A 20,581-nucleotide genomic window follows, 5' to 3' on the forward strand; every position below is an offset into this window, starting at 1 on the left:
CACCCGCCTCCATTCTTTAATCCTCCCCGCACGCCTGTCCTAGATCCTGTCTCTTATATCTTTCAAATCTCCTTTGTTATACCCCTCTAGATTTTCTTCTGCTTTCAACTCCCTTATCTGACTCCTATCGCGACGCCGACAAACTCCCGCCACAGCACCCTAAACCGCAGTCACCGACTCCCCCCCTCACAAGACCACCTACCTTCAACACCAACAATAAACAAGCAAACAAACGCACGTTGAAAAAAGCCCTCAATAATCTCACCCGATAAACCCGACCTCCTCTCCCACCCCTCACCACCCCGCGCAACGCCCGCACCCCACTACCAACATGATCGAAGAAGAACCTACCCTCAACATCCCCTCCCTCCTCACGCTAGCCGTCGTCTCCTTCTTCGTAATCCGCTGGTTCTTCAAGCGAGACGGCGACAATGCGACGCCTGGATCGCGCGGCCGAGCCCGCGGGAACGTCGTGGACCCAGCGCAGGTCGAGCAAGTATCGCAGATGTTCCCGCAGTTAAGCACACGCGAGATCATGTGGGATTTGCAGAGGAATGGCGGGAATGTTGCGGCGACGACGGAGAGGGTTCTTTCGGGACGGGGGCTTGATGCGGTATGTTTATGTCTTTGGTTTCGAACCAGTTGGGTTGAGAAGGGGCGTTGGCGATAGCATGGAATTGGCGTTGGTGGTTTGCGCCGAGTACTTTGCTCTGCTGTGTCGCGTGCCCTGTTCTTCCTTGCTTTCAGAGATATGATGCTAACACTGTTTGTCTCGTTATAGCCCCCGCCATCCTTCCAACCCCTCGTCGCGATCCCGCCCACCGGTGTACCCGCAAACCAACCTGCCCCCTCATCAACGCCGAAATCCGACGGGCAAGACTTGATCACGAGATACAACCTGTCTGCGAAAGTCTCCGAGGCCAGCGGGGCTGAAACACCCGCGCAGGCATCATCCGGTAGCGGCTGGTCGCAGAACAAGGAAGAGCGACAGCGCTTGCTCCAGAAGCGCAGGGATGATATGATCCTTGCGGCGCGGAGAAAGATGGAGCAGAAGCAGCAGGAGAAGGAGAGTGCAGGCGCCCAATAAGTGTCTGACCTGTATGGTGTTTCGTGTATTTAGCTGAAGGGAAGGTCGATCTTCTACCTGGCCTCTCCCTCCCCTCTTCGCTTCCTCTTTCTTTTCTTTCCCTCATTTTGGCATGTCTATTCTTATTTCTCTCTGATATCCATACGGCCTCTCCCATCTTTGGACTCTACAGCACAGCGTCGCATGCTTCTGGTGTTAGGTTGAATCGAGTTCTCTCCATTCTCTTTTGACAACGGATCTAGGGTATATATATGTACATTTGAAATCCATTCCATACTTCATAGGCAATGCAAGAGAAGATGCTGCCGCCTTTATGCCTTTCCCCCTCCATAATTCCAAGGTGATTGCAAAATAACCAAAATGTCAATTAGTGGTTGCGGTTGTCGTTGCAATCTAGAACTCCATTTCATCATCATAGTCCTGCGTCGCGTCGTATTCGCCGCTCGCGCCAGACTCCGCTAGTTGTTCGCGGCGGGCTTGTTCTTTTGATGCGCCGATTTTTCTTGAATCTCAATTAGCAACCATCCTTTATGTTGCATGCATGCATGCGAAGAAAGGGAAACATGTATCACATACCGTAACCCATCAACAACCCCTCCAATAAACCCCCTCCCCTCACCAATCTCCATAGCTCCCACACCCGTAAGCGCAACACCACTCCCCGGTCCCGCAGCATCATCCAAAACCTCCACACCAGACCGGATCTTCGCAGACCGTACTTCCCTCAACTCCTTTAATAACCGTCTCGTCGCATCCGGCTCAACAAGGTCATCGCTCGCAGCATCAAGCAGCATCGTGCCTACCTCCAGCCAATGAAACGGTAGCGTCGGCGGATCACCCTCCTCAAACGCTTGATCCTGCGCTACATTCTGCGGGAGAAAGGGAGGGGTCGCGTAGTATCTTTGGCCCTCGGGTGTATATCGGGGTCGCGCGGCGGATTTAGAGGTCTGTAGACCTGCGTTCCGCTCGCGCAGGGTCGGTTGGCCTGGTAAAGGCGGGGGAGGGGAAAAGGCATGCTGGTAGTCTTGATCGCGGGTTTCGATTTCGAGGATTAGGGAGAGCGATTCGGGGTGTAACCAGGGTGGGGGGAGGATGTTTGCGCGGCGTTGGCGCTTTAGGAGGAGGGCGAGCCAGAGGGGGAGGGTTGTTCGGCGGGGTGGGATTAGGGGGGTGACGGGGCCCTAATATTATTCTTTAGTACTTGCATTTGTATAGAGGGGTTTGGAGGTACGCACGCCTAGCAGCTCGAGACCTTCTAGGCGCTGGCGAGGGACGATGGTGACTTGCTCCATCTCGGCCAGGAAGGAGATCTCCGGGGGCGTGAGGCCCCGCGGGAGGGGGAAGGCCATGGCCTGGGTGTGGATATATCAAGTCAAGGGTTCGACCGGGTTCGATTTCAGCAGCCCATCCTCCAATTGACTATGCAGTTTATTGATGCTGTCGCGGCGAGGAGTATACGGCATAAATGTGGGCTGAAGTGGTGGGGTTTGCCTTGTTTGCAGTGCAGCTCTTCCAAATAATTTCCCCCGTGGAGCTTCCGGCTCCTACTACGTCTTCTCGATATAATCCTCGAAAGCTCCTTGGCCTCTTACATGGTCAATTGAACTCACCATGAACGCCCAGCCTCGGTCAGGTCTGGCCCTGGCAGCTCGCTATGCCGTCCCCTTCGGCCTAGTCCTCATCCCCGTCTGGATGACCCAGGTGAACAAGATCGTCTCCGAGCCATACCTCGACGAAGCATTCCACGTCCCCCAAGCGCAAGCATACTGGGCTCACAAATGGGCTCATTGGGATCCCAAGATCACGACTCCTCCGGCGCTTTACATCTTCTCGTACCTCGCTTGCGCACTTATCCTCCACCCGTCCCCCGAACAGCTTGACACTACGACCCTCCGCGCAACCAACACTGCCGCAGCATCCGTTCTCCTGCCCTTGAGGTTGCAGACTGCGCTTGATGCGCTGCGCAAGCAGCGGAATACTCGGCCTTCTGGTGCTTGGTTGAGCCATACCGTGCTGAACATTTGCCTGTTCCCGCCGCTGTTCTTCTTTGCGGGGCTGTACTACACTGATGTCCTGGCGCTCTTGGTGGTTGTGGAAGCGTATAATTGGGACTTGAGCAGGAGCCGCAAGAGGTCTGCGCCGATCGAGACTCTGGTCTTCTTTGTTCTGGGGGTTGGTGCGTTGGTCTTTAGGCAGACGAATATCTTCTGGGTGGCTGTTTTCCTGGGTGGATTGCAGGTTGTGAGGAAGATCCGGAGACTTACGAATGATTGTGTCTCCAACGATGTTGTGGAGATTGTTAAGGCTGGATCGAAGAATGAGCTGTATGATCCTTTTGTGCTGGATGCTTCGTTAGCAGGTAGGAGGTCTTTGTCACATGGGGTTGAGCTTTATACTAACGGTGCCCAGACTACTTCAAGACCGCTGTCTCGCTGTGCACCATCGCGTTGAACAACCTCGGGACTGTCATTGCGTCTCTGATCGCTTACCTGTTCATACTGGGTGCATTTGGAGCCTTTGTTCTATGGAATGGCAGCGTTGTCTTAGGGCACAAGGAGTTCCACACAGCTAGCCTGCACCTGGCGCAGATGCTGTATATTTGGCCTTACTTCCTGTTCTTCTCGTGGCCGCTTCTTCTGGCGCCGATGGCCAATATTGTCCTTCCGAAGTTCATGCTCCCGAAGTTCCTGAACCAAGGTTTCCCAGCATCCCGAAAGCAGCTCCCCAAAATCCTCACGGCGCTGCTTGTTATCCCGGTTATGCTGGCAATTGTGCACTTCAACACCATTGTCCACCCGTTTACCCTCGCCGACAACCGTCACTATGTCTTCTACGTCTTCCGTCTTCTTCTGAACTCTAGCCCCTACACTAGGTATGCTGCGACAATTGTCTACTTCCTTGGTGCCTGGATGACTATCTCCGCCATGGGCTATTCACCCGTCGTATCTCCCCCGGGTCTGGCTTCCGTTGTGAGAGCTTCGCCGGCAGCGGAGCAATCCTCATCCCAGTCAGAGAAGCCAGAGTCAAAGGAACAGAAGAAGCCCGAGCGCAAGCAAAAAGGCTCCAAAAAGCCTACTGCTGCCGCTGCCGCTGCCGCCGCCCCCGAACCCATCGACCCTAAAGTCCTTGCCGATCTGAAAGAGCATATCAAGCGTCGCCAACGGGCAGAGCACGAGTCATCCCGTGTAAGCTTCGTCATTGTATGGTTGGCAGCGACGGCTCTGTCACTTATTACGGCTCCTCTCGTGGAGCCCCGGTACCTGATTATTCCCTGGGTGATGTGGAGGCTTCACCTGCCGCCGTCCCCGACGCCCGTGGTTTACAGGAAGGCAAGCGATGACAAGGACCTCGAGGCCAGACTTGCCATTAACTTTCCTCTTTTCTTGGAGACGGGGTGGTTCTTGCTTGTCAACGTGCTGACTGGATATCTCTTCCTTTACGGTGGATTTGAGTGGCCCCAGGAGCCTGGCAAGATCCAGCGGTTTTTGTGGTAATTCATATACTTAAGCAAAATTATAGACTGTATATTAGATTTTTAGTTTCAATGTTATCATTAACTATGCAATCCTACCATAGTCCCAAGTATGCTGCGCCGAAAGCCGTACCTGCCTCTTCCACCCCCCCATCGGAGAATCTCTTATCTTATCTCCCCACACTCGCAACTTTCTCTCCAACGACATCACCGCACCATGGCCGACCAGCCAGACCGTCCTGCAAAACGCCCTAGAATCGCATCAAATACACCCTCAAGCAGATCCGGGACACCTACGCCAAACCTCGCCTCCCTCCACCGCTCCATAACCCCTCCACCGACGCGTCCCGGTCGCGCCTCAATCCCCGCGCCCTCCGCCTCCCCGCACCCCAACGCGGAGAACTCAAACTCGCGACGAGATGACAACGTGAACAGCCTCAACGCTCCATTACCCGACATCATCCCCTCTCCAATCCAATTAACGCACATTCGAGACTTTGCTCCGACCCTGCGGAACAACAATGATACTGTCAAACTGAGCGATATCCTGGGTGACCCGCTGATCCGCGAGTGCTGGCAGTTTAATTACCTTCATGATGTGGACTTTTTGCTGAGGCAGTTTGATGAGGATGTTAGGACGTTGATTAAGGTCAGGGTTGTGCATGGGAGTTGGAAGACGGAATCGGATAATCGGGTTAGGATTGATGTGAGTTTTGTCTGCCTTCGCATTGAGGGTTCCTGGATCGGGTGATGAAGTTATAATTGGGTATGAGGCTGACGGGGTTTGACGTACAGGAAGCATGTCAGCGGTATAAGAGTCAAGGCGTCGACATTGAGCCAATTATAGCGTACATGCCTGAGCCGTTCGGGACGCATCATTCGAAGATGATGATCTTGGTGAGGCATGATGATAGTGCCCAGTGAGTACTACTCTCTGCTTCTTACTATGATAAAAAGGCGTGGACTAATATGTTCACCAGGGTCATTATCCACACGGCAAACATGATCCCAGGCGACTGGGCGAATATGTGCCAGGCTGTCTGGCGCTCGCCTCTCCTTCCTCTCCTGCCAAAGGGCACGGAAGAGGATAACTCTACGGCTTGGGGCTCGGGATCTCGCTTCAAGAGAGATTTGCTCACGTACTTGAAGGCGTACGGTGCGAAAAAGACCGGACTGCTTGTTGAGGAGCTCGCAAACTATGATTTCAGTGCTGTTCGCGCTGCACTGATTGCGAGCGTACCGTCAAAACAGAAATTTGATGCTTCGAAAACACTTTGGGGGTGGCCGGCCCTCCGAGATGCTTTGCAAAATGTTCCATTGACTGAAAGCAATAGCGATGACAAGGCCACCCCGCATATTGTCGCTCAGGTATGACCCGCCCCATTTACTGCAATCCAGATACTAATAAGCTCAGATGTCCTCAATAGCAACCCTGGGCCAAACAGAGAAGTGGCTAAAAGATGTCTTTTTTGACGCTCTCGCACCTTCTCGACCTGCGTCTACATCTACCTCTACATTTATTTCTACCTCTGGACCAACCACCGCGCAACCAGCCCGCCGTCCTAAATTCTCCGTAATCTTCCCAACAGCCGAAGAAATCCGACGCTCGCTAAACGGCTACGGCTCCGGCGGGTCAATCCACATGAAGCTGCAGAGCGCCGCGCAACAGAAACAACTACAGTATCTCAAGCCTTACCTACGACATTGGGCGGGTGATGTGTCGGAAACATTTCCGCAAGATATTCGCGATGCAGGACGGCGCCGCGCAGCACCGCATATCAAGACGTACATACGGTTTACGGATTCACGGAGTATGGACCGCATCGATTGGGCGCTTGTGACGTCTGCGAATTTATCGACGCAGGCTTGGGGTGCTGCGGCCAATGCTAAGGCTGGTGGGGAAGTGAGGATTTGCAGTTGGGAGGTTGGGGTGTTGGTTTGGCCGGATCTACTCAAGAGACAGGGTCAAGGGCAGGGACAGGAGAAGTCGGCGGCCATGGTTCCGTGCTTCAAGAAGGATACCCCGAGTCCGGAACGGGTTCGGGAAGGCGCTGGTGCAACGGGTGCGGAGGCTGTCGTTGGACTCCGCATGCCGTATGATCTTCCTTTGACGTCTTACAGTGCACATGATGTCCCTTGGTGTGCGACGATGGCGCATCTTGAGCGCGATTGGTTGGGACAGACGTACGGCGTGGAGTAGAGAAGACAAAAAGAGCGCAGATTCAGAGCCTGAAAACACACAGGGAGAATATAACTAGCGTGTCAGCATAGCGTGGCATATCTTCATTCCATCATGGACTAATCCGCCGCATACCGGCCATCAGCATATAGCATATAGCTCAGAGCACAGCAGCATCATCAGATAATATATAAGCATGCATCCTATCCAAGCCCAGGTATTTCCTTTCCTCTCTTATACCAGTATCATCCTACTGGGTACCGATAGAGTCGATGAGGGCGTTGACCTTCTCGATGTACTGGGCCTGAGCGCGCTGTTGGCTGATGTGGCTGATCTCCTTCCAGGCGTTGTACTTGTACTTGCTCTGTTGGACGTTAGACACTTTTGTTATGTTGTAGCATGGTTGTCCAAATCCGAAAGGAAGAAAAGTGAGGCTAGGTAGAAGGAGATGAAGAACGCACCTCAATCTGGTAGAAGCTAGGCTGAGCAGGCTCCTCGTCGCGAGAGCGCTTGAAGAAAGCGTAGAGCTGAAGTAGAGAAAAGAAGCAGTTAGCATTCGTCCAAGATTCAGATCTCTTCCCCTCATCATCATCCCCCCTGATCATCTTCCCTATTTGTTGGAAAGAAAAGCGTACCTTCAACTTATCATCATTCCCAGGCTCAGATTTAAGCATCTTGACCAACTCCGTCGCGAACTCGAATCCGGCCTTCAGGGCAGCGCTCTGGTCGGCATCGGCAACAGAGGCATCGTCGCCTCCAGCGAGGACAGCGTCGAGAGCAGCCTTGAGCGCATCGGCGTTGACTTTTCCGGCGGCAGTTTGCACGGCGGGGGAGAACTTCTCTTTGCCTTGGGCGGCGGCGAGGGCGGATGTGAAGGAGGGGACGGCAGACATTTTGGTGTTTAGTAGTTGGATTTGGGTAGATTTGAGTTGTTAAGTGGTGTTTTGGTGGAAGGAAAGGAGGGAGAGGAAGCTGGAGGAGGGGTTCGGTAAAGTGGTGGGGTGTTGAGTGTTTTGGTGGGGTAGGAGCTTAGCTTGAGGGAGCTCTGGTACGAAGGAGTATGACCTAGGCTCGTTTTTCTTCACAACGACTGTCATGTGCTAGATCACGTTGGCACGATGTCTATTCTTTTCTTATGACGTGATTCGGTTCTACGCACTGACATATAGATAGCTCACTTCCATCCAACCTGGCTTTTCCTAATTCGCCTATGCCTCTGGGAAGTCAACAGTGGCGAAACACAATCGGAACAGCTCTATACTCAACCCTCCCAACTATATTCCATCTCAGATCATGAATAACATAATGTCTACCCATCAATATTCTGCAAACAAACTTCAACAAGCCCGAACCCGCTAACTGGCTTACCCTTCCCATCCGTCCCACTAAACGTTATGTACCCTTCATAGGTCGGCTGGAAGAGGTTCTCCGGGTTACAGAACTCCTGGTCGTCCCTGATTGTCGAGACAAGTACTTCCGTGCCGTCTTGGAATTTGACTGTCCAGTCGAGAGGGTACGTCCCGCCGCTGCAGGGTGATGTCCAGGTTCGGTCTGACTGGGTGAACTCTGTGATCGACATGACATGCTGCTGGACGCCGCCTTCTGAGTTCTGGTCTTGGATGGTTGATGCGAACTGGACGCGGGGTTCGTCTGCATAGTCCCATATCCAGGCGGAGACTTTCGACGCGCTGGGTGTAACTTCTTGTTTGAACTCATCGGTGTGATAATGCAGCTGGAACCAAGTCCAGTTCTGTGATCCCGCCAGACCAGGTTCCAATGGTGTCGTGGCCGAAGGCAAGACAATCTGCCTATCATACCACGTCAAAGACCGCTCAGGGTCGATACTCAATTCTTCATTGTCGATTTTGAACGTCCCCCTCGTGACTCCTCCAACAAGAGACCACTGATACGTGAAGAACGGACCCCAAGCATATGTCCCCGTACCGCCATTGATGATAACAGGCGAGGAGAAGTCAAATGTGAGATCAAACTCGATTTTAGATGTACTCCATGTCCGCATACCCTTCAAAGTGTTATCCGGATCAACAGCCTCGAACCCATACCTGGGTAACGTGATATTCGCGCCGTGGATATAGTTCGTTATCGGGTCAAGCTCGCTGCCCGCTAGCGAGTACTGCTTGTAATATTCTGGGTTCGCGATGTCGAGGATAGAGTACCGCCAGAACCCAGACTGCGGGCTACCGATGTGCGAGACGATGAAGTAGTCTTTGCTGTCTGAGGCGTGGATGTACGATGATGTCCACCAGGAGTTGCCGATGACGTTGAATTGGATGTTTTGCGAGGTTGCAAGGTCGTATGTCAGAGGGAGCCTATTCTGTAAGTGATGGGTAATCCACTACTGGTGATTAGGTTTGTGGTTGAGAGAGACTTGCATAATCTTCAATATGCAAGCCATCTACATCAGGCTGAAACCCTTGAACTAGACGTCCAAACAAGATACCAACGCTGATGCCAGCACTGACAAAGGAAAACTTCATTTTGAGCTTGATTTTGTGTAGCCATCATGAAATCTCTTTCAGGTCGCGGCCACGTTCCTTAAATATGCATTGTTCGTCGCCGGACTGAACAAAGAAGCAAAAAAGCGTTATACCCTAGAATCCTGTATGTGATCCTTCTCGGAGCTCGGCCTTTCAGGACGATCCTTCAGAGAGTCTCATTTTTGGGTCACTTCTAATTCCTTGCAAGTGCATAGTCTATGCTCTATAAACAGTACTTTGGAATAAGTCCATTTCAAACACAACTGTACTCCGCATGACTGGTACCGATCAAGGCACGTTGCTGCATATGCTCTGCCTACCAGGTTCTATCCCCACGAGGCTGAGCATTAAAAACCGAGCTAGGCAAACCAGTAACACTGCAGGGGCTTCTCCAGAGTCGCGCCATTCTTCCTCAGTCGGTACTAGAAGAGAAAGGAACAACCAGCCGGGCACTGGGCAGGCGCTCCTTCCTCGTTCCATGTTATGATTTCAGAAATGGAAAGAACGACTAGCCAGTCGCACTTTCCTTGACCATTCTCTCTCAGAAAGGGAAGGAGCTCAGCCCGGTCGTGCCTTCCTTATAACTTTGTATCACACTGGGAAGGAACGACAAGGGTCGCTCCTGCCTTGTATAACCAGCACTGAGAAAGGAAGGAACGACTTGGCCATGCTCCTTCCTTATATGCCCTCTTCTGTCGGAAGAGGAAGGAACGCAGGTTGGGTCGTACCTTCTTCTGCTCTGCACTGGAAGTGGAAGGAACGAGGATCGCCCTTTCCTCCTGTAGCTACGCATTGAAGAGGGAAGGAGCAACTGACCAAACGTTCCTTCCTGATATGTCTTCTGTTTAAAATGGAAGGAGCGTAGAGGGTGGTGGCTTCCTCAAACGCTTTGTACTAGAAATGGAAGGTGCCGGGGTCGCTCCTTCCTTCTATAGTCCTCTATCGAAAAGGAAAGGAACGACTGGACAAAGGCTCCTTCCTATTTACGCTCCCTGCCAAAAGGGGAAGGAATTCAGGCTGGGACGTGCCTTCCCCATATACTTTGTATCAGAATAGGAAGGGACGAGGGTCGCCCTTTCCCTATAGACCTGCACTGTTGTATTGAATTGGAAAGGAACGACTGGCCAGACGCTCCTTCCTCAACCATCCTCCATTAGATAGGAAGGTGCGCTGTATACTCTATAGTAAATTGAGAAGGCACAAGGTCTCTCTTTCCTCGTTCGTCTGCTACCAAAAAAGGAAGGGATCCAGAGGGTTGGTCGCTCATTCCTCACTTTAGGGTTGCCTTGTCCCGGCTATGTACTCTCTTTGTCAAGAGTATTTAATTCAGCATATCTATATAGGTACTAGAAATCTACGTCTCCGCTCCTGTTGGTAAATAAACTTAAAATCGCCTTGCTTTCACTTTAGTAGACATATTTGGTTAGAGGCCGAAGGCTCAAGATGCACAAATTTACTCCCTTCTTTCAAAGATGTCTGGCCCCCAACTACCAGAGGAACGAATATTACCTAGTGCCAGGCAATTTGGTGTCCGTGGTTCTCCGGGCCCTACGGCTGACAAGTCATACGATAGAGCCACAGAGCCTTCAGCTGAACTAGATCTGGACTCGGGCAGCGCCCCGAGCGTAAGCATCATCAACTGCTGATTAAACCTGGAGAGCTGGACCGAAATGGTGTCGCCACAACAAATCTATCCGGGGTTTCAGCTACAAGAAAACAGGGCTTATAAGCTAGACTCCTTTACATCTAGTTCTTGTATACAAGCTAAACGAGCTGACGGCACAGCACCTCAATTGAGTCTCAAGTTACCCTCTGCGTTATTTCTCGTCTCGAACTTGACCTATTCCCCAATATATTCACCATGAGGTCCACAGCCAACCGCGGCGCCAGAATCATCCTGCACTCGTAAGCACCTTTTTAATTCCTACTCTACGCCCGACCAACCACTTTATAAGCCGACTAACAGTTAAATAGCCTCGAGCGCTCTCGCTCCCAACGCATCCTCTGGCTCCTCGAAGAACTCAAGCTCTCCTACGAGATCAAGCCATACAAGCGCGGTGCGAATGAGCGCGCTGCACCAGAGTTGAAGGCCTTGCATCCACTTGGGAAGGCGCCTATTGTGGAGATCCATCCGCCTCAGACTCAGACCCAGAATGGTACCGGCAATGATAATGCGAGTGGCAAGCCGTACATGCTCGCCGAGTCTGCAGTGATAATGGAGCATTTGCTTGAGCAGTTTCATCGGCATTCGTCTTCAACTCCCGCCCAGGCTCATCAGAAGACCCAGACCCAGACCCAGATACAGCAAACGCAACTCATCCCCAACCGCTGGATACCAGGCCAAGAGAACCAAGTTGGTAGTGAGACAGAAGCGTACAAACGCTACCGATATCTCATGCACTACTGCGAGGGGAGTTTCATGCCGCTTGTTGTGACGAACATCCTTATGGATGGTGAGCTTGCAATTTTTCACCCCCTTTACTTTTGAAACTTCTAGGGGAAAGTTGGAACTGATATATATGTAAAGTGGTTAAATCTGCACCGCCATTCTTCCTTCGCCCTCTCGTTTCCCTTGTCCCCTTCATCGTGAAGAGGGAGTATACGACACCGAACCTCGCTACCCACTTGGAGTTCCTGGAGGAGCAACTAACCAGCCCTCCCAAGGACAAGGAAGCAAACGAGCAACCGAAATCTCAACAACAAGAGCCATACCTGACAGGCCCAACATTCACAGCAGCAGACATCCTACTAAGCTATCCCCTCATCATCGTCAAAGAAACGGGTGTCCTCGAGAAAGCAAAATACCCCGCGCTCTGGAACTACGTGGACAGATTACGCGAGATGGATGGGTACAAGAAAGCAGTGAATGTTTTGGAGGAAGTTGAAGGGCAGGCCTATAAGCCATTCTAGGTTCCTAAAGCCTTAGGCGGAATTTCTAGCTGTATACTAAGTAGAAACAGGGAAAGTCTAATTCCGAGAAATCGCATCTCAACTCATCCCAACTCAACTTATCTTGGAACGTTGACCTTCATCTTCAGTAGGTGATTGCCAATCCTACCTACCTATGTAGCCAGCCAGGCTCGGCACGGTGCCCTCAACCTCAAAAGTAAACGGATACCTGCGGGGTACCATGGGCGGGCTCGACTCCCTCCTCAGTACATCTCAGATTGAAGCGTTCCTCATATCAATGCTGCATTCGTGCAGGAGCCGAATGAAGAAGTCACGACAATCCGCCTACGTTCCTTCCTTCCTCAACATATGCCATACAAGGAAGGAGCGTTTGGCTGGTTGTTCCTTCCTGTTTGAGCACATATGTTGATTCGGCGACCCTTGTCTGGTTTCTTCCCACCCTGCTATGAAGTGGAAAGCTTAGATGTCATTCCATGATGAGAGTGGTAGAGTTTGAAAATCAAAGCCTGGCCGCGGGCTATCTGAGTTGAGCGATTGCAAGCGTTTTCCATCTGGGGAGGTACTGCGTCCCGACGGGACCTTCGCCGTCAGATCAGCTTTCTTACTCAGGAGCTGACACTTGTCCTGATAATCTATCATAGTATTGAGAAACAGATATGCTTAAAGATCAGGCCGTTATCATGTATGATGCAAATAAAGAGCAGACCCAAACGCCAAAAATATGCAACGGCCAAAGACGGGTCAAAATAAATATACATAAAAGCCAAACAAACAAGTATATATAGAAGAAACAGGGCATGCCAAGGCATACTGTAATCTACCAATCAACAGCCCACCCATTACTCGTCAAAAAGTCCTCGCACGCCGCCTTGAGCGCATAATTAGGACGAATGTCGTTGACGCTCATAGGCGTCCGCGTAATGGGATCAACGCCAGACTGCTCGACGTACTTAAGAACGCCCACCCGGTCGAAACTTGTACCGGATGGGACGATGACGGGGTCGTGCATGATTTCAAAGGTTATGCCGTCGACGAGGTAATCTGGGACGACACGCTCCGCAACATCCCCGTTACTAGCGAGGCGAACGGCCTCCCGGACATTCGCGACGTGTTTCTCGGCATCATCACGAAGCGCCTTCTGGTCCTCGAGGCACCCTGTCTCGCCAATCTCACCCCGCACTAGCTGTCCCTGCAAGTCGTCCACGCTGCGCTTGAGGTCCGCCTCGATGAGCCCTTCTACAACAGCCAATGTCTGGTTCATCTCGCGTAACCTAGCCGTCTCCTTCGCGGCCCAGATCTGCTGCTTCGCGCGGAGGACGGTCTTGGAGAGGTTCTCTGTCTGCGGGGACTTCGCGGCAAGACTAGCGCGGTATGCGTCGATCGCGACCTCGTATGCTTCTTGGGGCCGTTGCAGGCCAAGGAGGGCTTGCGACAAATACCAGCAACTCTTAAGGCTGTTAGAGGATTTAGGTCCGTAGAGGTCTATCGCGGCGCGCGCATCGTGTTCGACGCCAGCCCACTTTGCGAGTTTAATGCGGGTTAGGGCGCGGTTTGTGAAGAAGGTGGGTTCGCGGGGATTCTTCTGGATGCTGTATGCATGACTGTCTTAGTCTCGCTCTCTGCATGAAATAATGGAAAGGGAGAAAAAGCAATGGGAAATGGGCATTGTCTCGGCCGGGTAGAGGGGTAGGTAGTCGGGCCGACTCACGCTTGCGAATAGAGCTCCTCCGCCCCATTGTAGTCGCCATCCTTGTAGAGCTGGTTGCCCTTCTCCTTTAGCTCGAATGACATTGTTCTGTCGCAATCGCCGTTGAGAATTTGCGCGTGAGCGTGACTTTCCCGTCACCGTGACGCGGGCAGTCGTGGCCGGATTCGAGACCGTGGTTGGCCGGGAGAGCTCAGAGAGGAAAGGGGAAGAAAAGAGGGAATCGCGGCAAGGCCGGAATTACTCTTTCGAGAAGATGTCAGGAACAAAGTCGAGTTCGTCGGTCGATTTGAACTTGGTCGGTTGGTGGGGCAGTTTCCACTCAGACTGCGGGCGTGGAGTTCGGGTAAGACGGATATACTGTATCTAGATAGTCCCAGGGGCGACAACGGTCACACGATCTGGCAGCGTGGATTGGAGATGAAGAGTGGAACTCGAAGAACGACTTGAACCTGGGATCGGCGTGCTTGAATATCACAGTCTGTCAGATGGCAGCCTTATTTTCAGACAATGCAGCCAAGATTGACAACGTTCACTTCCTTTGAGTACTTTTTGCTGCGGCGCTGGCAAGAGCGTATTAAGTGAGCTTGTATTCGAACGCAGAGTGAAGGTGTTTGCCCGGTCTCGGGGGATTGAGGCGAAGGCGAGAAAATATATTCATTTTGGCCATTTTGTCAGATATCATTGAAGATATGTACTGGTGAGCATGGAGATCGAAAGCAATAGATCCCCGCGGAAACTACTTCTGACTCAGCAATATGAATCTACATTGCAAATACGGAACACCTACTGGCAGCGAAAAGTGAGCGGATAAAGAAAATTTATTCTATCTCTATCCTTGTATTCAGTAGACGAGAGTAACAAAAATCGTTTGGCCCGCCAAATTCATCCTGTTTGCATGTAGAGGTATCGTGACTCGTGTAAAAATAGTTTAAACCAGAGATCCGTCAAGATCGTCGCTAGGAAAAGACAATATAGGAAAAGCCGAAAGGTCGGGAGTCGGTCTGGCCCTGTTTCCCCACGCATAGATGATCTCGAAATTCTCGAACGGTCTGAACGGTGTCACGAGCACTATCGACGATTGCAAACGGGTGTTCCGGTCACACGGTCATGCAGTCGTTGTCAATCTCGGTGCCGGTCCGATTGAATGTTATGGGCAGAATATGTGGGGGCCCCACGGCAGCCTGTCTCGACCGTTTCAGTCGTGGTTGTTCGCATCTACTGAGCGAACGAGGCCTCGTAGTCCTTGATGGCTTGGACCTTAGGGGCCGAAGAGCTGTTGGGGTCGAACTTGTAGGTGACCCATTCCTGGGCGAGGCGCTTGGCCAGCTCAAGGCCAATAACGCGCTGGCCGAAGCAGAGGACCTGGGCATCGTTGCTGAGAATTGCACGCTCAACGGAGAAGGAGTCATGGGCAGTGACGGCGCGGATGCCGGGCACCTTGTTGGCAGAGATGGCAACACCAAGACCAGTACCGCAGATGAAGAGACCGCGGTCAGCCTTGCCATCCTTGATGAGCTTAGCACCCTCAACGGCAGGGTGAGGGTAGGCAGTCTTGTCGGAGGTCGAGTTGACACCGACGTCGAAAACCTCGCTGACATTGGGGTTCTTCTCGAGGAGAGTCTTGAGGGTCTCCTTGTAGGGTTGGCCAGCCTCATCGGCGGCGAAGACAATGCGAAGGCTCTGAGACATTGTGATGGTTGGAGGTAGAAGAAGAAAGATATTAAGACAAGAGTAGTGAAGATGGGATAGTGTTCAGATGGCAAGCAAGAGCATTGGATTGAATGTACAAGGAGGAGGGAAGATAGGGAAGAGGAAGGCTTTTATAAGTTTGGCTGGCCTTGCATTGTCCGATAATCTCTCGTCCCCAGACTCTACGCGGTGGAGCTCCTAAGAGTCCCAATCTACGACTGGCCTCCTCTCATAGCTCAAGGCACACAATTATTTGGCTGGATCCACGCTGGCGTCATTGCTAAGTCGACTCAGGTCGCTTGCATGTGTTCCTTTCTTTGCATTCTCGTCTGATTGATCGCCGGATGCCTGGAGATCCACTGCCAATATCAATAGAGATGCTCTGGATCGAGGGCCAACTCCAACAGTGCCATCCCAGCTACAATAGGCGCAACCATTATGATTGCCATAGAGCACGGCCTCCAGCACCATCCAATCCACAGTAAGACGCTCGGAGCTTTTAGGAACAGTGCGTTGAGATAGTCAGAAAATCGCGCCACCACATAACTCTGAATCCTTGCCTTATCCTGGACCATGTGGAGCTTGTTTCGACAGGCGTGCCTCTGCATGTATACAGCGCAGCACTAACTTTGGAAGGGTGCTGGTCATCCGCTGATAGAGCGCTGTGAGTCCTGGAAACAGGTTCCAGGGTTTTCCGTAGTCTGATCAATTGGATCCGAACACACTCTACGCCGGTCTAGTGCAGCTCTTGCGAATTGAGGCTTTGCTATCTACCGAATGACGTAGTAAACTGCCCCGCCACGATAGCTAAATCTTGGTCCTTCACGAGCATCAAACCATCATCTGAATTCCTAATGTTTTTTTGTTGTTGTTGGTATTGTGTATACAGAATCATATGTTCCAGTCTAGAATGCAATTGACACTATAGCAGCAGCTAGCACTAGTACCACGATTGATGGGATTTATTATGGAGAACGACAGTTCAGTTCACGAGCCACCCCACCTGCCATCTTGGGCCTCCCCTCTGCCCAGCATAAAATGTGGGGCTGTATTTAACCAGCCGATACAATGATTATGCACATAGCATCCCGGTATTCAGTAACAATACCCAGACAATACACAAAGCTCGGGAGGCTCCTTTGAGCATCCCCGCCAGCGACAACAAGAAAGCAGGACTGATCACTGCAGCATCGGGATACCCAGATTCATTCTCACCGACCGGCCACTCGACCGAGTACTTCAGTCTCATGACCTGTCCATCGACCTTCTCGGCCCTTTCGGCCTCCTATACAAATACCTAGAAATACCCTGAGCTGCCGCCCCACGGCGCTCGTCCACTTTTCTTCCTCTCCATTTTGTCTCCAGTTTTATCCCCAGATCGTCTTCTCCAGACTGTCATCGACACAGCGGAGCACAACTGTCCGGGCATCAGCCTCATTGGATGAGTCCATGCAGTTGCGTGGGACGATCGATGTGCCTGTCTCTTTCTGCTGGGTAAGTCCACCGAATGCAACTCCGTCTCCTCGTGTCAGAGTTATGCTGCTAGTCTCCAATGAGAACGCCTGTCCCAAGAAATGGATCTTCACTAACGTACAATACCACAGTGATTGGCAAATTCCCCGTTAATCCGGCTGTGACATTCGATTCGCTTCCTCGTCATTCTCGCGCTGTCGTCACTGCCCCTCGCGAGCCCCGACCTGCGGCATTTCTTATCTACCTCGAACGGCAGACGTTGAATTGTGTTTACTGCAACGCCGGTGTACGAAAAAGGAGCACCAAACCAAGGCAATTTGCGGATTCTGGAGGAAAGTTGCGCAAAATGGCGTCAAACACAAAACAGACGTACCCGGTTCTGCCGAAGAACCTACTCCTCATTTCTTTGAAGATGTACTTTGAGCCGACCCGAACACTCGAGTACTGCCGCGCCCTCCTTGACCCCAAAAACGACATAGTTCGACCAGAGAACCGATCTAAGCTCCTACTAGCTTTGATCCCGGACTTTCTCACCATTTATCCCTGCGCGGAAATTATCAAGGATTACATGTCGAAACTACCCCAAGATTATGACCCTTCACTGCCCGCCCCATTCCTTCTAGGCGCACAAGACTGCTTTTGGGAATCCCTCGGGGCATACACTGGCGAGGTCTCACCACTCGCTCTTAGCTCCATGGGATGTTCCATTGTCGAGTTAGCCCATGCAGAGCGCCGGTCAATCTTCGGGGAAACAGACGAACAAGCTGCTCGCAAGGCTGCTGCAACATGTGCACAGGGAATGGTGCCTCTTATTTGCATCGGTGAAATAAGCGCTCCAGGTCCAGTGGCTTCAGAAGCTGTTGGGCTTGCAGTACGCGAATGCGAAGTGCTTGTCCGTACCATTTTGAGTGCCATTCCTGCCGAAGCACCTGTCATCTTCGCTTACGAGCCTGTATGGGCCATTGGACAACCCAAGCCCGCAAGCGTGGACCACATATCGGCTGTCGTGGGTGGACTCCGCGCATTGGTCGACCAGCGACCTGGAGAGGTCCGCATTCTGTACGGGGGTAGCGCTGGACCCGGCCTGTGGGGCCCCGGAGGTCTGGGGAAGGCCGTCGATGGCATGTTTCTGGGGCGATTCGCGCATGAAATCGAGGGCGTGCGCAAAGTCGTCCGGGAAGTCGAGGAAACGCTCGCTTGAGAGTCAACATATACAAACAACGCATCAACAGCACATTCATGATAGACCAATAACCAATAGCATTTACCGGCATACATACGAAGCATAATTGGTGCAACCATTTTGAATAGATTTAATGCGACGATCTGATCTGAACTTCCATCCTTCCCCTCTTCTACCCTCCGGGCAAGTGTGGCTTTGCTATATGCAAGCCATGCCGCAGAAGCTAGGAGCCAATGCATGATGACCTCATGGGGCTTATCGCGCAACTTACTGTACGGACGCTATGCGACAACAGCTGGATCAGCATATACTTCCGCTAACTATACATCTTGACGGCCGGGGAATGTTCGAACAATTGGTCCGGGCTAAACCCATACCCTCCCGGCCGCCGCCGGCGCAGACCGAAGGAAAATACGCAGCACAAGCCATGCATCATTGGCCCGAAAGTCAAACAACTAACAACAAAAACGAAACGTCTATTTTATACGCTCTCTTATACATACAACTCTAACCTACCAGAGCAACAGCTAGCTCACTGCTTCCCCGCCCCAATCTCCTCCCTAAGCTCCTGCTTCACACGCGTAACAGTGCCAATCCCACCATACACAACACCAGTGTACATCATGGCAACCGAAGCCCCCGCATCAAGCACAGCCCGCGCCTGCTTACCGTTGGTAATACCCCCGGAAGCAAAAATGACCTTCGGCGACAACCCACCAGCAGCACCAACACTTGGCGCAGCATCCACAGGGGGAATGTTCTCCGAGTCTGGCTCCGTCGCGGTAGCGCTCTCAGCTAGGGCCTTGGAGGCCTTGGCAGCCCCGGGGTTTTCCGACGAAGTGTTCTCTTCGACCACGGCGTCAAGTAGAGCCCTGTACCGCGCTACCAAGGTGACAGTGCGATCGAAGAGTTGCGGGCCGGAGTATCCGCCCGTCTCCTGAAGTACGCTCTTTTCCTTCTCAGAGAGTGTGAAACCCTGTGGTAGAGGCGCGGGACGACGGTTCGTCGTGTTGCCGACAATAACACCGTCGACGCCGGATCCTCGCACGGCTTCACAGATTCCAGAGACTTGCTCGTCCGAATCCTCGTCTGGCGAAACCTTGACCATGACGAAGGGCTTCGTCTTGCGGTCGACGCTCTTTGCGGAGCTGACGACGGCGCTGAGGATGGCTGTTAAGGGGGCGGCGGCTTGGAGATCACGCAGACCAGGCGTGTTAGGGCTCGAAACATTCACGACGAGAATATCAGCGTATTTCGCCAATCGGTCAACGCAGTAGACGTAGTCGCGCTTGATAGCCTCAATGTCGCCATCAGGCGTAGCCTTATTCTTAGCAACCTGCACAGCAAGCAATTTCCCCTCCTGCAAACTACCAGGCGGGACACCGGCCTCACCATCAAGGACCCGACGCTCAGCTTCCTCGTACACACCGAATCCATGTGCGTATGCGAAGTCGCGCACGCGCTGTTCCAGGATAGCAGCCATGTGGTCTGCGCCCTTGGAATTGAGCCCATACCGATTGATCATGGCCTTTTGAGAAGGCAGACGAAAGACACGAGGTCGCGGGTTCCCGTCTTGTGGGAGAGGTGTTGTGCCGCCTACTTCGATGATCGCCGGACCGATCGCGAAGAGCGGGTCTGGGATTTCGGCGTGTTTGTCGAGACCACCGGAGATACCGATTGGATTGGAGAGGGTGTAGCCGAAGACCTGCACAAACCAACATCAGCAATTATACCATCTAGACTGGTTGTAGGCTAAGGTAAAATAAGAAGGGAAAAGGTATACAAACCTCCGTACTCAATCTCCCATCCCCATCAAAATCCCCCCTCTCCCGCGGATACAAACCCCACTCCCACAAAAGCTTCAACGCATCAACACCAACATGATGCGCCTCCTCCGCATCCGGGAAAACCTGCCTTATAAGCGGAACAACACCGTACCGATGCACACTCGCCCTCGTATCAGTGCCATACAGGTATCCCACCAGCAGTGTAAGCGCAAGACCAGTCCCCCAAACACCCCGTCGCAATCCGCGCTTCGCCTTCTTGGGTGTTTCCTTCGTAGCCTTAGCTGCTGTTTCTTCGGCCGCGGCTGTTGCGACCGTTGCTGTTGCGCTTGCGCCGGGGGCGCGGGCGCGTGCTTCGGCGGGGGCGGGAGTGGCCTTGTCTGAGTTGTAGCGGAGGGAGTTGGAGAGGGTGTGTGGGGTTCTGGAGCGGAAAGTGAGAGAGTGAGGGCGAATACTCAGGCGGCTTGCGCCTGTGAGGTGCAGGCGGCGGAGAGAAGTTGTAGCCATTGCGAATCCGGGCGGTTTCGTCCGCTGTGCCGGTGTCTATAGTGCGGTATGTCTAGTTGTATTTCTGGTGGTCTGATCTAAGCGCGGAATT

The 20,581-nt window shown here is 52.4% G+C and overlaps 10 protein-coding genes across 10 annotated transcripts; 4 read left to right on the forward strand and 6 right to left on the reverse strand.

Annotated features, from left to right (window-relative positions):
- Positions 1 to 210: 210 nt before the first annotated feature.
- Positions 211 to 774, forward strand: BDV14DRAFT_79298 (CUE domain-containing protein). The gene has a single exon (XM_073777546.1). The coding sequence runs from the start codon at positions 332 to 334 to the stop codon at positions 668 to 670; it is 339 nt and encodes a 112-aa protein (XP_073627108.1). The 5' UTR covers positions 211 to 331; the 3' UTR covers positions 671 to 774.
- A 588-nt stretch (positions 775 to 1,362) lies between these two features.
- psf2 (DNA replication protein PSF2) lies at positions 1,363 to 2,597 on the reverse strand. Its single transcript, XM_073777547.1, has 3 exons — positions 2,323 to 2,597; positions 1,664 to 2,268; positions 1,363 to 1,589 (listed from the first exon to the last, which is right to left on the reverse strand). Exons 1-3 carry the CDS (start codon positions 2,434 to 2,436, stop codon positions 1,481 to 1,483), a joined length of 828 nt encoding a protein of 275 aa, XP_073627109.1. The 5' UTR covers positions 2,437 to 2,597; the 3' UTR covers positions 1,363 to 1,480.
- A 101-nt stretch (positions 2,598 to 2,698) lies between these two features.
- Positions 2,699 to 6,759, forward strand: alg10 (dolichyl-P-Glc:Glc(2)Man(9)GlcNAc(2)-PP-dolichol alpha-1,2- glucosyltransferase; the record flags this gene model as incomplete). Its single annotated transcript, XM_073771334.1, has 6 exons — positions 2,699 to 3,446; positions 3,497 to 4,538; positions 4,815 to 5,265; positions 5,355 to 5,479; positions 5,540 to 5,927; positions 5,974 to 6,759. 6 exons carry the CDS (start codon positions 2,699 to 2,701, stop codon positions 6,757 to 6,759), a joined length of 3,540 nt encoding a protein of 1,179 aa, XP_073627110.1.
- BDV14DRAFT_175350 (acyl CoA binding protein-domain-containing protein) lies at positions 6,745 to 7,778 on the reverse strand. Its single transcript, XM_073769055.1, has 3 exons — positions 7,374 to 7,778; positions 7,200 to 7,265; positions 6,745 to 7,102 (listed from the first exon to the last, which is right to left on the reverse strand). The coding sequence occupies exons 1-3, from the start codon at positions 7,629 to 7,631 to the stop codon at positions 6,989 to 6,991; spliced, it is 438 nt and encodes a 145-aa protein (XP_073627111.1). The 5' UTR covers positions 7,632 to 7,778; the 3' UTR covers positions 6,745 to 6,988.
- A 269-nt stretch (positions 7,779 to 8,047) lies between these two features.
- On the reverse strand, positions 8,048 to 9,236 carry BDV14DRAFT_201164 (uncharacterized protein; the record flags this gene model as incomplete). The annotated part of the gene is made up of 2 exons (XM_073773684.1): positions 8,048 to 9,094; positions 9,159 to 9,236. 2 exons carry the CDS (start codon positions 9,234 to 9,236, stop codon positions 8,048 to 8,050), a joined length of 1,125 nt encoding a protein of 374 aa, XP_073627112.1.
- A 1,749-nt stretch (positions 9,237 to 10,985) lies between these two features.
- Positions 10,986 to 12,256, forward strand: BDV14DRAFT_79354 (glutathione S-transferase family protein). The gene is made up of 3 exons (XM_073777548.1): positions 10,986 to 11,141; positions 11,211 to 11,689; positions 11,764 to 12,256. Exons 1-3 carry the CDS (start codon positions 11,098 to 11,100, stop codon positions 12,144 to 12,146), a joined length of 906 nt encoding a protein of 301 aa, XP_073627113.1. The 5' UTR covers positions 10,986 to 11,097; the 3' UTR covers positions 12,147 to 12,256.
- A 618-nt stretch (positions 12,257 to 12,874) lies between these two features.
- BDV14DRAFT_79371 (putative U-box domain protein) lies at positions 12,875 to 14,449 on the reverse strand. Its single transcript, XM_073777549.1, has 2 exons — positions 13,855 to 14,449; positions 12,875 to 13,735 (listed from the first exon to the last, which is right to left on the reverse strand). Exons 1-2 carry the CDS (start codon positions 13,935 to 13,937, stop codon positions 12,964 to 12,966), a joined length of 855 nt encoding a protein of 284 aa, XP_073627114.1. The 5' UTR covers positions 13,938 to 14,449; the 3' UTR covers positions 12,875 to 12,963.
- A 620-nt stretch (positions 14,450 to 15,069) lies between these two features.
- On the reverse strand, positions 15,070 to 15,543 carry BDV14DRAFT_190460 (RpiB/LacA/LacB family sugar-phosphate isomerase; the record flags this gene model as incomplete). Its single annotated transcript, XM_073771336.1, has 1 exon — positions 15,070 to 15,543. The coding sequence occupies one exon, from the start codon at positions 15,541 to 15,543 to the stop codon at positions 15,070 to 15,072; it is 474 nt and encodes a 157-aa protein (XP_073627115.1).
- A 1,479-nt stretch (positions 15,544 to 17,022) lies between these two features.
- Positions 17,023 to 18,358, forward strand: BDV14DRAFT_79421 (triose-phosphate isomerase). Its single transcript, XM_073777550.1, has 2 exons — positions 17,023 to 17,037; positions 17,148 to 18,358. Exon 2 carries the CDS (start codon positions 17,363 to 17,365, stop codon positions 18,215 to 18,217), a length of 855 nt encoding a protein of 284 aa, XP_073627116.1. The 5' UTR covers positions 17,023 to 17,037; positions 17,148 to 17,362; the 3' UTR covers positions 18,218 to 18,358.
- A 373-nt stretch (positions 18,359 to 18,731) lies between these two features.
- Positions 18,732 to 20,490, reverse strand: BDV14DRAFT_190462 (dihydroorotate dehydrogenase 2; the record flags this gene model as incomplete). The annotated part of the gene is made up of 2 exons (XM_073771337.1): positions 18,732 to 19,904; positions 19,987 to 20,490. The coding sequence occupies 2 exons, from the start codon at positions 20,488 to 20,490 to the stop codon at positions 18,732 to 18,734; spliced, it is 1,677 nt and encodes a 558-aa protein (XP_073627117.1).
- Between the last annotated feature and the right edge of the window lie 91 nt (positions 20,491 to 20,581).

The sequence above is a fragment of the Aspergillus stella-maris genome, assembly GCF_047715825.1.
Source record: "Aspergillus stella-maris strain CBS 113639 unplaced genomic scaffold BDV14scaffold_35, whole genome shotgun sequence".
Lineage (NCBI taxonomy): Eukaryota > Fungi > Ascomycota > Eurotiomycetes > Eurotiales > Aspergillaceae > Aspergillus > Aspergillus stella-maris.